Source organism: Mesitornis unicolor, unplaced genomic scaffold (assembly GCF_000695765.1).
Source record: "Mesitornis unicolor isolate BGI_N332 unplaced genomic scaffold, ASM69576v1 scaffold17423, whole genome shotgun sequence".
Classification (NCBI taxonomy): Eukaryota; Metazoa; Chordata; class Aves; order Mesitornithiformes; family Mesitornithidae; genus Mesitornis; species Mesitornis unicolor.
The window spans coordinates 3,222-16,800 of record NW_010172810.1 but is presented as its reverse complement, the minus strand read 5'-3'; the positions used below and the strand labels follow the sequence as shown (position 1 = coordinate 16,800).

The 13,579-nt window shown below is 44.0% G+C and overlaps 1 protein-coding gene across 1 annotated transcript; it reads left to right on the top strand.

Annotated features, from left to right (window-relative positions):
- The first annotated feature begins 1,590 nt into the window (after window positions 1-1,590).
- Window positions 1,591-10,780, top strand: KRT23 (keratin 23 (histone deacetylase inducible)). The gene is given in 8 exon segments (XM_010180529.1): window positions 1,591-2,145; window positions 5,676-5,758; window positions 6,514-6,670; window positions 8,192-8,353; window positions 8,441-8,566; window positions 9,381-9,601; window positions 10,068-10,099; window positions 10,677-10,780. Coding segments are annotated over 8 exon segments (1,440 nt in total).
- The last annotated feature ends 2,799 nt before the right edge of the window (window positions 10,781-13,579 follow it).

The following is a 13,579-nucleotide window of genomic DNA, read 5'->3' as shown; positions in this document are numbered from 1 at the left end:
GTTCAGCAGAGAGGGCTGGAGGCATCCAGGAGAGGACGAAGTGCCTGATTCTTCAGAACAGAAAAATTTCAAATGAAACAAACAGAGGGAAAAAGATCCCTTCAGGCTTCTCCAGGACGGTGTAGCTCTCGTTTGTGCGGTCTCCCAGACTCCACCGTTCCAGGTGGGAGCAGAGCTATGGGAGGGCTTGTTACAGAGCTGAGCCTTCAGCTGTTCTCAAGAAAAACCACTGTCGTGTTCCTGAGAGTCCACGGCCACCCAGCTCCTCCTCTGCCCAGATCTCCCACCTACCCCAGATCTCCCACCTACCCCAGATCTCCCACCTACTCCTCAGCGCAGTCCAGAACTGCTCCGAAGGACACGGGAAACCCAAGAACCCAGCGGCGGCCATGGGAACACTTCACTGCTCTCTACCTGCTTTTCAGCACGAGGAATAAGAAAATCTCTGCAGAAGCCGGACTTGCCCACTCAATATTTGATGGCAGAAGTTTGACAGGAGGTTCTGACACTTTGGAGATTGACTATTTTCACACGCTTGCCAGGTCAATTATTAGGGTTGGTAGCTTTAAATAATCACTTGAATTTTCCAAGTGTTGTTACAAACTCATATTCTAAATATTTTCTATAGCTAAACATCTCTTCTCGGTGACAAACAATGATAGGACAAGGGGTAACGGACACAAGCTGGAACACAGGAGGTTCCACTTCAATTGGAGAAGAAACTTCTTCTCAGTGAGGGTGACAGAGCACTGGCCCAGGCTGCCCAGAGAGGTTGTGGAGTCTCCTTCTCTGCAGACATTCAAAGCCCGCCTGGACGCCTTCCTGTGTAACCTCATCTGGGTGTTCCTGCTCCGGCAGGGGGATTGGACTGGATGAGCTTTGGAGGTCCCTTCCAATCCCTAACGCTCTGTGATTCTGTGATCTAAATATCTTAATAGTATGAATATCAGTAGCAGCAAGAAATTCCTGCATTACCATCTATTCCAACAAGACTACTGAAATATGACTGCACCTCAAATAATGAAAAAAATCACTAGAAAAGACTGATAAGTACCTAATTCTCATGAATTTCAACTGGAAATGGGCAGCTGAAGGGAACAGCTGTTTCTTGCTCACTTTGGACTGGAGTTTTAGTCCATGACAGAGGCTAGATAACTTCATTAAAGCCTCACGCCTCATACGGGCTGAAGCTGTCGGGTACGTGGATGACAGCTTGGTGGGACACGCTGCGTGTCAGGATTCACACCCTGCCGAAGTGCTAAAGCCTGAGAATTACAACAGAAAGAAAGAGGGAGCTATCCCTGCCCCGGCTCTCCGCTTGTTCTGTAATGGACAACGCTCTTTCCCATGAGCAGGAAAACACAGCATGTTAACTACAGGGGTAGAAAAAAGTCTGAGGCAGAGCTGATCCTGTTCCACACCTACAGATTTTAGCCACACCTCACCATTATAATATGAAAAGAAAAAAAAATAAAACCCCAAAACAAGCGAAAGGCAAGCAATCCGGTATGTGGCTGTGATTCCAAATAACAACAGTGTGTGCAGGCTCATAAAAGCTTCAGAATTGACCAAGAGGAAGCACGTTTCGTGATGACACAATCTTGTTGCTGTAGTCATTCATCGAAGGGAAACTCCCACAGGAAAAGGCATAAAGCAGCCTAGGGAAGGCTAAGGAGCTGCTCAGTGCTAGCCAGTCAAACATTGGGTTAGATCACAACAGAGCTAAGCATGAGCACCAGCCAAGGCCCTTTCCAGCTTTTTTCTGGGTCCCTCAGGGGTGGTGCAGGGTGTGGTTTGGCCCAGCAAGGAATTTCTTGCAGACCTCCAGGTGCAGATGGTGGTGCCAGCAGCACACAACCCTCCTTCTCCTCCGCCAGACCCCTCTGGCTGTCTGCTGCAGCGGGGGCACCGTGGGGAGGCTTCAGCGAGCGCCATGGGGAAAGCATCTTCCTGGGGGGGAATGAGAAACAGACCATGCAAAACCTGAATGACCGTTTGGCTGCCTACCTGGACAAGGTCCGCTCCTTGGAAGCAGCCAACGCTCAGCTGGAAAGCTGCATCCTAGAGTGGCACAGGACAAAGTCTCACGGAAAGAGGCATGACTTCAACCAATACGAGCAAAACGTCACTGACATGCAAAGACAGGTAAGTCAGAGCTCTAGCTAATATGTCACTCTCTGCTCTCTTAAGGAACCTGGGTACTCACTTATGCTGATGGTTTTCCTTTAAAGAAAGTTAAATCAAACCTTTGAAGTGTTAGAAATACTACCGAAAGTGTTACAGGAGCTGAGCAGGAACATTCTTTGTGTTCACGAGGAGAACAGGGACAAGAAAGGCTGGAAGGGGTCAAGGGGGATTCTTCAGAGGCTGGGAGTACCGAGAGCTCTGTTTGCTGCCAAGGCTTCGCTCCTGTACGTGAAACTGTGGTTTCAGTAACCCTGTCTGGCAGAATTTGGGCTTTCTGACTGCACATGTATTCCAGCAAATTACAAAGCAGCGAACTGCAGAGACTGCCGCCTCTCCTGCGTGCTGTCTCTAGACATACCCATGCATTTCATTTCTTTGATTCCTGTGGTAGCAGACGAAACTAAAGGAGGTTTGGGTCCAATGGGCTTATGTAATCAGATGGAAAAATACTTCATTGTAATTAACAAAATAGCAGTGACAAATTCCTTGTGGATGTTTTCACTATAATTAAAAGGAGAATTTCTGGTTCCTGCCGGTAGTTAATATTAACGTTCAACAGTAACTCTTTCAATCTCTCAAACTCACGTGTCTTCATATTCAAACACAATATTAATCTGTATTCATAAGGAACATACTTAGCACTGTAACCACCTGTGTGACTAATCAGCATCATTAACTTTACATAGCCATATGAGGCAAAAAACAAAGCTATTCCAAACGCAATGCTGTAGTTTTCCCTCCCGTTTTTTATAATACAGTTACTTGGCATTTTCAGGACCCTGAGAGACTTCTTTCCAAAGGGCTTGGACATGGTATTATCTCACATCTCTGCTGATCGAGGCCAGGGACTGCACCAAGCTCCCTGCTCCCCGTTAAATGCGTTGCCTGCAGGCAGATGAGGTGCCCCGACCACAGGCAGCGCAGGGAGAGCCAGAGCTGTCGTCACCTATTCCTGTTTTAGGGATACAGAGAGGTCACCCATCTCCACCCCTATCACTTCAGCGCTTGCTTTTTAACTGATCCAGAGGTAAAAACTTGATCATCAAGAACAGAAACGTGTTCACACTGATTCGCAGTTAATAAATGAGAAACATTCAGGAAGACAGTAAGACATAAAGCATAATGCTAACTGGGGTAAAGCCCTCACTTTTGAACAGCTTTCGTACCAAAACACTTATTTTTAGCACTGAAATCGCTATCACTGGCTCCAGACACCTGTCTCACACACATGTGCTCCCCGTGGTGCTCACGCTGGGGAGGGCCATTAAAGGATTATTTACAGGCAGCAATTCAGTGATTTCACCCAGAATTTTTACTTTCTCTATAAATTATCGTCATTAGCGCCAGTAAAATGAGTGAAAATATAGCATCTAATTATTAACCGTAATTACATTAATTAACCATGAATTAAAAAGGTGAAACTAATTTAGCACCTAAAATGGAATTTAGACCAAATTTAGAAACATTTACCCAATAACCCAGAAAGTCTCTGATGCACTGGCTGTCTAAACTGGGAGGGATTTGGGATCTGGGTCCTACCTTTTGGACCACACTCTGCCCTGGACACCTGAATTCTGGGTGAATGTGCCAGATGGGGCAGCAAGTTGCCTTTTCCAGCCTGACTCCAGGCTAAGTCAGACACAAGTAAAATAGCACCAGTTCTTCAGGGAAATGTCTCATTCAAAGAGCTTGCATGAGTCCATAAGCAAAGAGATCTACAGAGCGTCCAAGGAGACAGCATCGATGCTGCTGGACAGAGGACATGAGACGTGCTGGGAAGAAGTCAGTGCAGAAAGTCTTGGAAAAAATGTGTTTCAAGAAGGAATTTGAGTGTATTTCATATCTAATAATGCATGAGTTGTTAATTAAGCTATCGGTGAGTTTGCAGACTGGTATTAGTGATGCCTCCGTATTCACAATGGATGTAGAGAAGAATTCTGTATCGTTCTAAATGATAAATGTCCACATCTGAAACGCACTGCTAACTGCCATAGCAAGCAACACCGTACAGCAGCTGGCAAACACTGACAATCAAACTCCTTTGCTGTGTTGTTTCTTTCAGATTGCGCAGAAAGAGACATAAAGCGTTGATATAAATGTGGTTTTGTGTTGGGCGATTATGAAACGGCACAAAGTTGAAGAACTCATGTGTTGCTTTCTCATTGCCTTATTACCTGGCACAGTAAAATTCACCGCTCTCTAAGGGTCGATTCCAGAACTGCCAAATTCCAGCAGAGACATTTTGGGTATTGTCATGGGTCTTCAGCTGCCCCCGGTCACGTCCCAGGGCAGTACCCGAGGTGCGCTGCCAATTGCTCACACACGTGCAGTCTGTTACCAGATGAGCTCAAACACTCCACAGGCTCCCTCTTTTTTGCTCTGAAAGGTAAACTTTTGACACTTGAGGACAATTTTGTCATTTCCTTCTTTCTCTGTGATTCACTGAGGCGTGGGAAGGTTTACTCTGAGGTGCTGAGAGCTCTGTAAAGGGGTAATGATTTCTCTGCAGGCAGAATGCACCTTGTTTTGCAGTGCAAGTGTTGAGTGAAGGCAGCTGCTGGAACCACAGCCACGCTTCCATTCCCTCTGCTAGGAAAGGATGTGATGTCCCACAATTATTAGTTCCTGCTAATTATGTGACTGTTCCTGCTAGAAAGATTTTGAATGGAATTCTGAGCTTTTCATATTCACATCCATAGTTCAAAGCTGTTTCATGTTAACAGGGACTTAGGCGGCTTTTCAGCGCATGCCGAGCACATCAAATGAACGATGCGGTGCACTTTCTCCTGCACCTTTTAGGGCAATTTTCAACATCCTAAAGCAAAATCAGAAACTGGATTTAATCACTCAATGCTGCTGGCCAATTCAGTGCAGTTACAGGTGAATAACTGAATGGCCCACCATAACAAGATGCCAGTGCTACTGTCAAAATGACAGCCCACGCGACTCCAGAGTGGAGCACGTGGTGGACTCCAGCAGTGTTATTCCTCTGCACCACAGCACTGACCAACAAGGGGTTCATGCACGTAATTACTTATTAGCACACGCTCAATTCCAGCATTTCGATTGTACTCAGACACAGCCTGATGGTTCTTACTGAAATTTGCCCTAAAGATGACCAAGGCTGCTTTTCCAGCAATGCGACACAGAGTCAAAATCAGTTCCCAATAAAGAGGAAGAGAGTTATTGTTATTCTGTAATATACCATGAAGTTAGTGTAATATTATTTGTATCCACTACCTGGCCAGCACAAAGATGACTCCTCGTTCATATCCAGAAAAGTAAGAGAAAGAGAAAAGATAGACAAAAACTGCAGAAATGTCTAAGTGAATCAGGAAACTCAGCTTCTTTAACTCAGGTACTCTCCCAGCATGGGAATTCTCTGTTCAGATGCTTCGTATGAGCAGCAAGGAGTCTAAACCAGCCCAGGTTATTCACCATCACCACATGGCAACACTGAGTTTGCTGTTGGATTCTCTGTTTTCCAGATTGAGGATGGCAAGATCACCAATGCCAGTATCCTTTTACAAATCGATAACGCTAACATGGCATCTGAAGACTTCAGGCTCAAGTAAGCACTTCTTTGGTTTCCTGTATAACTTTGAAAGAGGATTAAGCAAAATACTGCTTTTTCTTGATAATCCAATGTGAAACTGATTTTATTGAGGTTTTCTGGTGATACTGGATAAATAAAAGCAATGTAGAATAGAAAAGAAAATCAGAAAGGATAAAAAGGATGCAAAACCCACAAATGATTGCTGAACAATTGAGTCACCCTGTTTATGATACTTAGTGCAGGTCCTGAAGAGCAGGTTTTACAGCAGACACTTGATACCTGTGACAAAAGGCATTTAAAACTGTCATCTGGGAATACAAATTAACCCTTCTCTGCACTGCACTTCCCAGTGCAGCCCAAATCTACTTCCTGTACTTATCACCCCTCCTGTCCAGCTGCACAGGAAATACCCGTCCTTCAGCAGCTTCTGCTTTGGGTCTCTGGAGTTTTGCCACACACAGTAAATGGGCCGCTGCTTCCTCGGGTACCACCATTTGATTTTTCCCTACGCTGTTGAGAGAGAGTCCTCAGACCAACTAAAAAGCCAGAATGTTTGGACAGAAAACTTCCCGGCAGATCTTTGCAAAGGAAAGGAGTTTACATTTCTGTAAGTTACACTTAGGAATCCTGAAGATTTCTCGTATTTTCAACAGATGCTGATCAGCCATTAAAAAAATCTCTTAGCTTTAGATAATATTATAACAAACATAAAGCCCCTGAACACTTAGGCCTTATCTGGCCCTGCCTCTCTTTGCCATTCCCTCACGCAGGTATGAGGCGGAGAAGGCGCGCAGGCAGGGGGTGCAGCTCGACGTGGAGAATCTGCGGAAGGAGCTCGATGGCCTGACCATCATTACCACAGATCTGGAGATGGAAATTGAAGGCCTGAGAGAAGAGCACATCCTCAGAAGGAAAGACCATGAGGAGGTACCAAAAGTGCCACTTGGTAAAAGCCTATCGCACAAATCTTCACTCACGTGTAATTAACTTTGAGTAAGATCCTCAATCTATAAACGGGATTGATGATTCAGAACTAAATAATGTCTCTAAAGAAGGCAATGAGAGCCAGATGAGGCACAAAGTTTGTGTCCTACTTTGCCAATTAAATTGGGCTTTAAGAAAGGGTCACAAATGGCTGCATCTTCTCCCACTCTTTTCTAGTCACCTCCCCATCTGTCATACACAGTCAATAATAGCTTACATATTCGATTGAAATCTTCTCAGAAATACTTAGATATAAATACACAGAAATTTCAAGCAAACAGGAAACATTGCTCTTGGGTTTACTGATCACAGACTTTCCCCTCGGCTCTGGAGATATCATTTCACAGAATCAGAGAGGCACAGAGTGGCTGAGGTTGGAAGGGACCTCTCGAGGTCCCCTTGTCCACCCAAACAGCTCCAGCAGGGTCACCTCAACTAAACAGAGCCTGAATTCTTGAAGGATCAAAACGAAAAAGAGTGGTTGGTGCAGTCAAGTAAAATTACTTATTCTTGCAAAATCCTAAGTACAAGAATTAGATAATAATCGCGAAAACCATGCTGCTCTGAATTCTTCCAGAGCTATATCACAGGGGCTCTGATATTCCCACCTACACCACTCCTGACAACACGCTGGTCTCACTTTGCTTGATCTCACGTTGTTTTCAGTCATTACCTAATGCAGAACCAAACATCCTACTCAGTGTCTGTGGATCATCAAAAAGGAGAACAGAAACCCCAGGGTCACAGAGCAGCAGGTGGAGCTGGGTGTTACTGAGCAGCCATAACAGAGCAGTTCTTGGGAGCAAGGCAACCAGCAGAGAGCTCGGCATGGGCAGTGGATCTGCATTTTGGGGGCCGTGATGTCATACCCCGAAATGCTACTTTGCTTGGGCGCTTTTGCGAATGGTACCTAGCACATAAGGTTGTGCTACACCAAAAGGAATGTTGCCATACCTGCTTGACTTGCCCTGTAATTATGTTGTTTACACAGTAATTATATGCTTTAATCCAATTATTCCTTTAACAATTACATAGAACTTTTACATTACTCTCCTGTAAACTTAGTTATAGTTCCATAAATATTAACATAGAGGGTAAGAAAGATGAAATTACTGTTAGATTGTCATCAAAGGTTTTGGGTACCTAACAGATAAATAAATAAAAAATGCCAGAGCTTCTTCACGAAGTATGTATCTTCCAGAAATGTTGTATGGGAAGACCTTCCCTAGCACAGTTCTGCCACAGAAGCAGACTGAAGTCACTGGTTTAAGTCACATCACAGTATTATCCATATATTAAATTTCCAAATAGCGATAACTGAATATATATAACAACTAACCCACCATAATGAAAACAATATTCAGGGCATTGTGGAAGGATGGAACTGCAGAAGACAAGACAGGAATGAAAACTTTCCACTTGCATAAACAAGTTTGCTTGTTTCCTCTGCTAATATATGAACAGGATATGGAAGCAAATCGCTCATCACAAGACTTCAAAGTCAGTGTGAAAGTAAACGCAGCACCTCCTGAGGACTTGGCCAAGATTCTAGCAGAAATCAGAGAAGATTATGAAGCCATAATTGAAAAGAATCGTCAAAGCCTGGACAGCTGGTACAAGGAGCAGGTAACAGCAATTTTCTGCTCATGTACAAAGCCCCCGTTGCTGTGCAGGAATGAATCATTGAGCTTTCCCCTTGCTTCCACTCCCCAGAGCTCAACCATGTCCCTGGCAGCAACTCCCAGCCCAGAGCTGCTGCAGCGCAATGAGAGCGAGATCAAGGAGCTGTCGCGTACCCTGCAGGCCCTGGACATCGAGCTGCAGGCACAGATGAGTAAGGTATTGCCCACAGCCATCTCTGGCTGCTCACGGTTACTTCACACAGCCTCAGAAACTGTTGTGGACCAATCCTTCATTTAAATCCATAGCCTAGCATCACTTTATTGTCGTTTTTAAAGTATCAGTGAAATCGGCATTTGGACTATGCTTGGCTCTGCCAGAATATGCAAGATATATATATATATATAGATATCTTGGACATATATATAGATATAAATACATATATCTTGCATATATATATATATGCAATGATCACCAAAAAGTGAAAAATTTATGTCTCTCCATAGAACAAAATATGGGGAGAAGAAAAAGAGATGGGATACCTGACTCTATGATCTAGAAAGAAAAAATGTCCAAGCAGACAGGTAGTAATACACATTTCATATTCACAACCCCTATTATAATGCACAAAATATTTGAACTGTGAAAAATATTGGTGGGGAATCTTCAAAAATATGACTCGGCTCCTGTACAGGCTAAAGCTCCCATAGCCATGGCCTGCAGACTTTGGAGCAATTCTGGGCAGTAGATGCAGAAGTGACAAAGGAGTGAACAGTTGCGGGGGCAGAGCACAGCAGAGCAGCAGACAGACCACGGCAGGGATAAATTCCTCTGGTTTTGCCTCTCATGATGGAGACACAACGCAGCTTCATGGTTCTGCTGCCTTCACATGAACGGTCATGCAAATGACAGTGTTTAAATTACCAGTCCTGATTCTGCAATCTTGTAGCCAGAGACTAAATTTGCTGGCATTTCTGTGTTATATCTACCACATAAATAATAACCATAGCATTGGTGTTATCCGCTCTGTCAGAAACACATGCTGGAAGACACCTTGGCCGACACTCAGAATTACTACGCTGCTGCACTCCAAAACATGCAGCAGATCATCTCCAAGTGTGAGGAAGAGCTAAGCGAGGTTCGGCACGACATCAAGCAGCAAAATAACCAGTACAAGGTTCTTCTTGGGATCAAAACCCGCCTGGAGAAGGAAATCTCAACCTACCGCCTGCTGCTGGAAGGGAATGTTGACGGGTGAGGCACAGCCGCCCTGACTGGAATAGATGAGAAGAGAGTTCTCATATTCGGGTTATTTATTTGTTTGTTTGCTTATGCTTAATCAAAGCTTGTGAGTTCCATGGCACATCAAGGGTTGGTATTTTAATGTGATGGATCATAATAAAAAGCCTGAGCCACTTAGCATACAGAGAAACTTGTACCCATGTAATTTGGATCACCTAAATTAATATAGCTTTTTATTAAAAAAAAATATTTCTACATTACCACAGCGTGCCTATCTCAGCATAGGAAAAAGTGCCAATTCCAGTAAAATTCATAGTCATTTCCAATCTTCAAAACAAGTTCTAGATCAAAAAGAAGCCTGGAGACAACTTTACATAGTGGTACGAGGTCTGCTTAGAATCAGTGAGAAGAAGGGGATGAATAACTTCTTGAAATTAGTCTAATCATTATTTTGTTCTCTGTCTTATTCTCTTTACAGGATAGCAAGAAAATCTGAATCAAAAGCTAAAGGTAAAAGCCCCGTATTTTGACTCTATGGTAACTTTGAATTATTGTCATTTCCCATCGAATTTTGCTCAGAATCATTTTAACGTCACACGAATGAGGTGCGAAAGGGCTGCACCTGGAGCACGTTCTGCTGTGTCTGCACACTCGGAGACTGTCCTCAGAGTCTCCTCTGTGTCACACACTGTGTCCAAGGCTCTGGCTCAGGACTAAACCTGCCATGGGATACGAGGAGCCACAGAGACTCCATTTGGTGACTAAAGCAGTGTCAGGGCTTGAGAGCAAGCAGAAAATCTGCATGTCTGAAACTCGCATTCAGGCATGAGCATGACCTGCAGATGTTTAGGATCAGCAGCTCTGAAGTTACATTTGCATTGCCTGGGATGTAGCTGTGTTACTCATTTGCCCTGACCCGGGCAAGACGCAGGGTGACTTTCTGGCAGTGCATTTCATAAACAATAATAAGGATTGACTTAAAGGGAAACATGTAAAGATAAATCGGTTGAGGAGGCAGTTGGTAAATTACTGCAAATGAAGCTCTCCCTGCATCGTGTTGTCTCCTTAACCTCTGTCTTTCTTCCAGAACACGCTGGGCTGAGCAGTCGGAAGATCAGAGCCATTGTCCATGACACCGTGGATGGGCAGGTGGTGTCCTCCACTGTCAATGAGATCCAGCAGCAGGAGTGAATGCAAAGCTCTGCCAACCATGTGCTCTGCATTGGTGTCCCTGTGTGTACAACAGCGATACTTCAGTGAACGCGCTCCCAAAATGAACTGCAGCCTAATAACGAAAAGTGCCATACAAAGCTAGAGATAGCTGATATTGTTAGTTTAAAGAGCTTTTAGTCATCAAAACACTGAAGAAAAGCTATCCAACCAAAATGACTGGCTGAGCTGGTAACATGTATTATGCACATCTCACTGGGGCATGAACATCCATCTGTGATTCATTTGTTGCTCTGCAAATTAACTATAAATTAAAGTGAATAATCTCTCAACTTTTCTCCTGTTCTTGTATCATACACATCACTGCAGCCAATAAATTCTTTTCCATTACTTGTTCTGGTCGTTGGAATTTCCGATTTTGCATTTTCTTACATACACACACGCCAGCCCAAAGAGGCAGCGTGACCGACAGAGGTCAAGACTGCAAAAGCCTCATCGCTTCAGGAGATGTAAAAGCTGAAGGACACAAGGAAGAAGAAAAGAGGTGACACAAGTTACAGGTGACATTTACATAAGCAAAACTATTTGACTTCCCTTCCCCGTTTCAGTGTCACCATGTAAAACAGCGTTACGAGTTGTACGGTATGCTTTACTAAAATAGCCACCCTAGAAATATTTCCTTATTCTTCAGCTTCAGAGAAATTTTATTTCCTTCAAAGATTATAAGTACTTTTCCAGATAGTGTCATTCCTTCTCAGTGACCCATTTAATTTAAAAAACATTTCAGTTATTTGCTTTCACATTCATGCTCACTGCTTTTGTTGATGGCTTCACAGTCTGGTGTATTAACGTAAGGGGAGAGGCCCAAGCTCTTCAGCCAAACCCAAGCTCCCTCCCCCTTCTCATATCAGCCCCATCACTGACTGGGCAGGAGACCCTAACAGTGATAGGCAATGCTAAAAACTGAGCAAGAAAAAGAGAAATACTATTAGGACTGTTTAGATGAGGAAGACTGTAAGGCAGAACGAAGAAAGACACAGTGGAGCGTAATGAGCGTCTGTACGGATTTGCATTCCAAAGTCAACGGCTGCATATGGAGCCCTGTGTTCAGGGCAGCCTCATAAGCAAAATTGTCATTGTACTCCTTGGACCTACTCATAAGGGATTTTCATAAAGGATTCCTGTTTCCTGCTTTGCTTTGAAACAAGGCTCACAAAAGAAAGTGAAAATTCAAAGAAAATGCAGATTTAAAATAAAGTCCATCTCTACAATACACTGTTTTCTTACTGGCGTGTTACGACCAGTCCATGATTTCCCTTTAACTTCCCCCCCTCCCCAAACTCTCCACCCTGGTTGCACAAAGAGATCCCAAAAGCATCCAATGGATTACCTAATGGTTTCCTTAAATTGGGTAAAACTTGTAATACAGGATTAGTAACTCTTGGCTAATTAACAATGTCCTTCCTTATGGCTTACCAGATCCAACAAGCCAGACCTGGTGTTTGTAGCATCCGGACAAAATGTGCTTACGTTTTCTTGAACAATTTTCTGTGTTATTTAAAGCTAGAAGAATTCATCAAATTTGCAGAGCATAACTGCATTGCTGTGATACAAATAATTATTAAAACTTCTAAGTAGCCCTTTATTTCTAAATCAAAGGAAGTACCTATGCTTTGTGCTAGGTTTTGGTTGCGCTAAGCTACAAGGAAAGAAGACAAAAAGCCGAATAATTGCAGTGCTTTACAGAACACGCCTGTCCCCATTTCACATTCTTGGGCGATGCATTGGCTTCCTGCGTGTCCTGGCGTCCCCTCACGCAGAGGTGACAGACGCACGCCCTGCACTCCAAGTTACGCTCAGCCATGGTCCGAATAAGGCGGAAAGGAGGATTCCCACTGCACTGCTCTGCTGGTTTTGACGTTCCTCACAGCTGAGTGCCTGCGCTCTGCAGTGGTCACAGCAGCACGGCCCGCAGCGCTGAGCCCAGCGCTCACTGCCTTTGCTCGCACCATCACGCAGCGACGCGCAAACACATCCACTCAAGCTGCTGTCTTTTAATAGGTGATGTAAACCAATTAGTCCTTCAACACAGGAATATTAGTTACGCTACGTTCTGTTTTCTAAACGGAAGCAAGTATTCTCTAACAAAATTTGCTTACTTCTGGAGAATTTTTCATGGCTTTACAATGCTATGTATAACTGTAGATTTCCTCCTCGTTGAGCAGTTTATGATGCCGTGCCACCAGCCATATGTTGCCCTGTATCTAGTGGTTATTCATTATTTCTGAATTTGTGTTCTGGTAGATAAGCTATGCATTTCTAAAAGTACGTAGGGTAGGTCTGCACCCTGAATAGTAAATACTGATAGTAATGTTTACCACTTGCGTGCACTGTTAACATTATTTGCTCACAACACACTGGGAGATGAAGCTGGGGAGATAAGACTGGGGCAGTATTATCATTCCCATGTTATTGCTTGAGAAACTGGAAAAAGAGATGACACAACTTGCTCAAGGCTGCAAAGAAAGTCACTGACAGCAACTAAATTAGAATTCATCACTTCACAGCTTCCACTTACCCGGCCATTGGATAACACCACTTCCGCAGAGCCTCTCTCTGTTTCCAGCACCTTTTCTGCAGCTGATCGCACTGACCAGATAACGCGACTGATTCACTGCAATGTCTGCTGCCAGCCAAGACCCTGCACATACTTCGATGATGTTCTTCAACCTGCAGGTGCCAATGGCCCTAATTAAAATTAGTCCTGTACAGAACACAGTGCCTGGGTGTCTTTGGTGAGTTTGGGAAACTTTAAAAAAG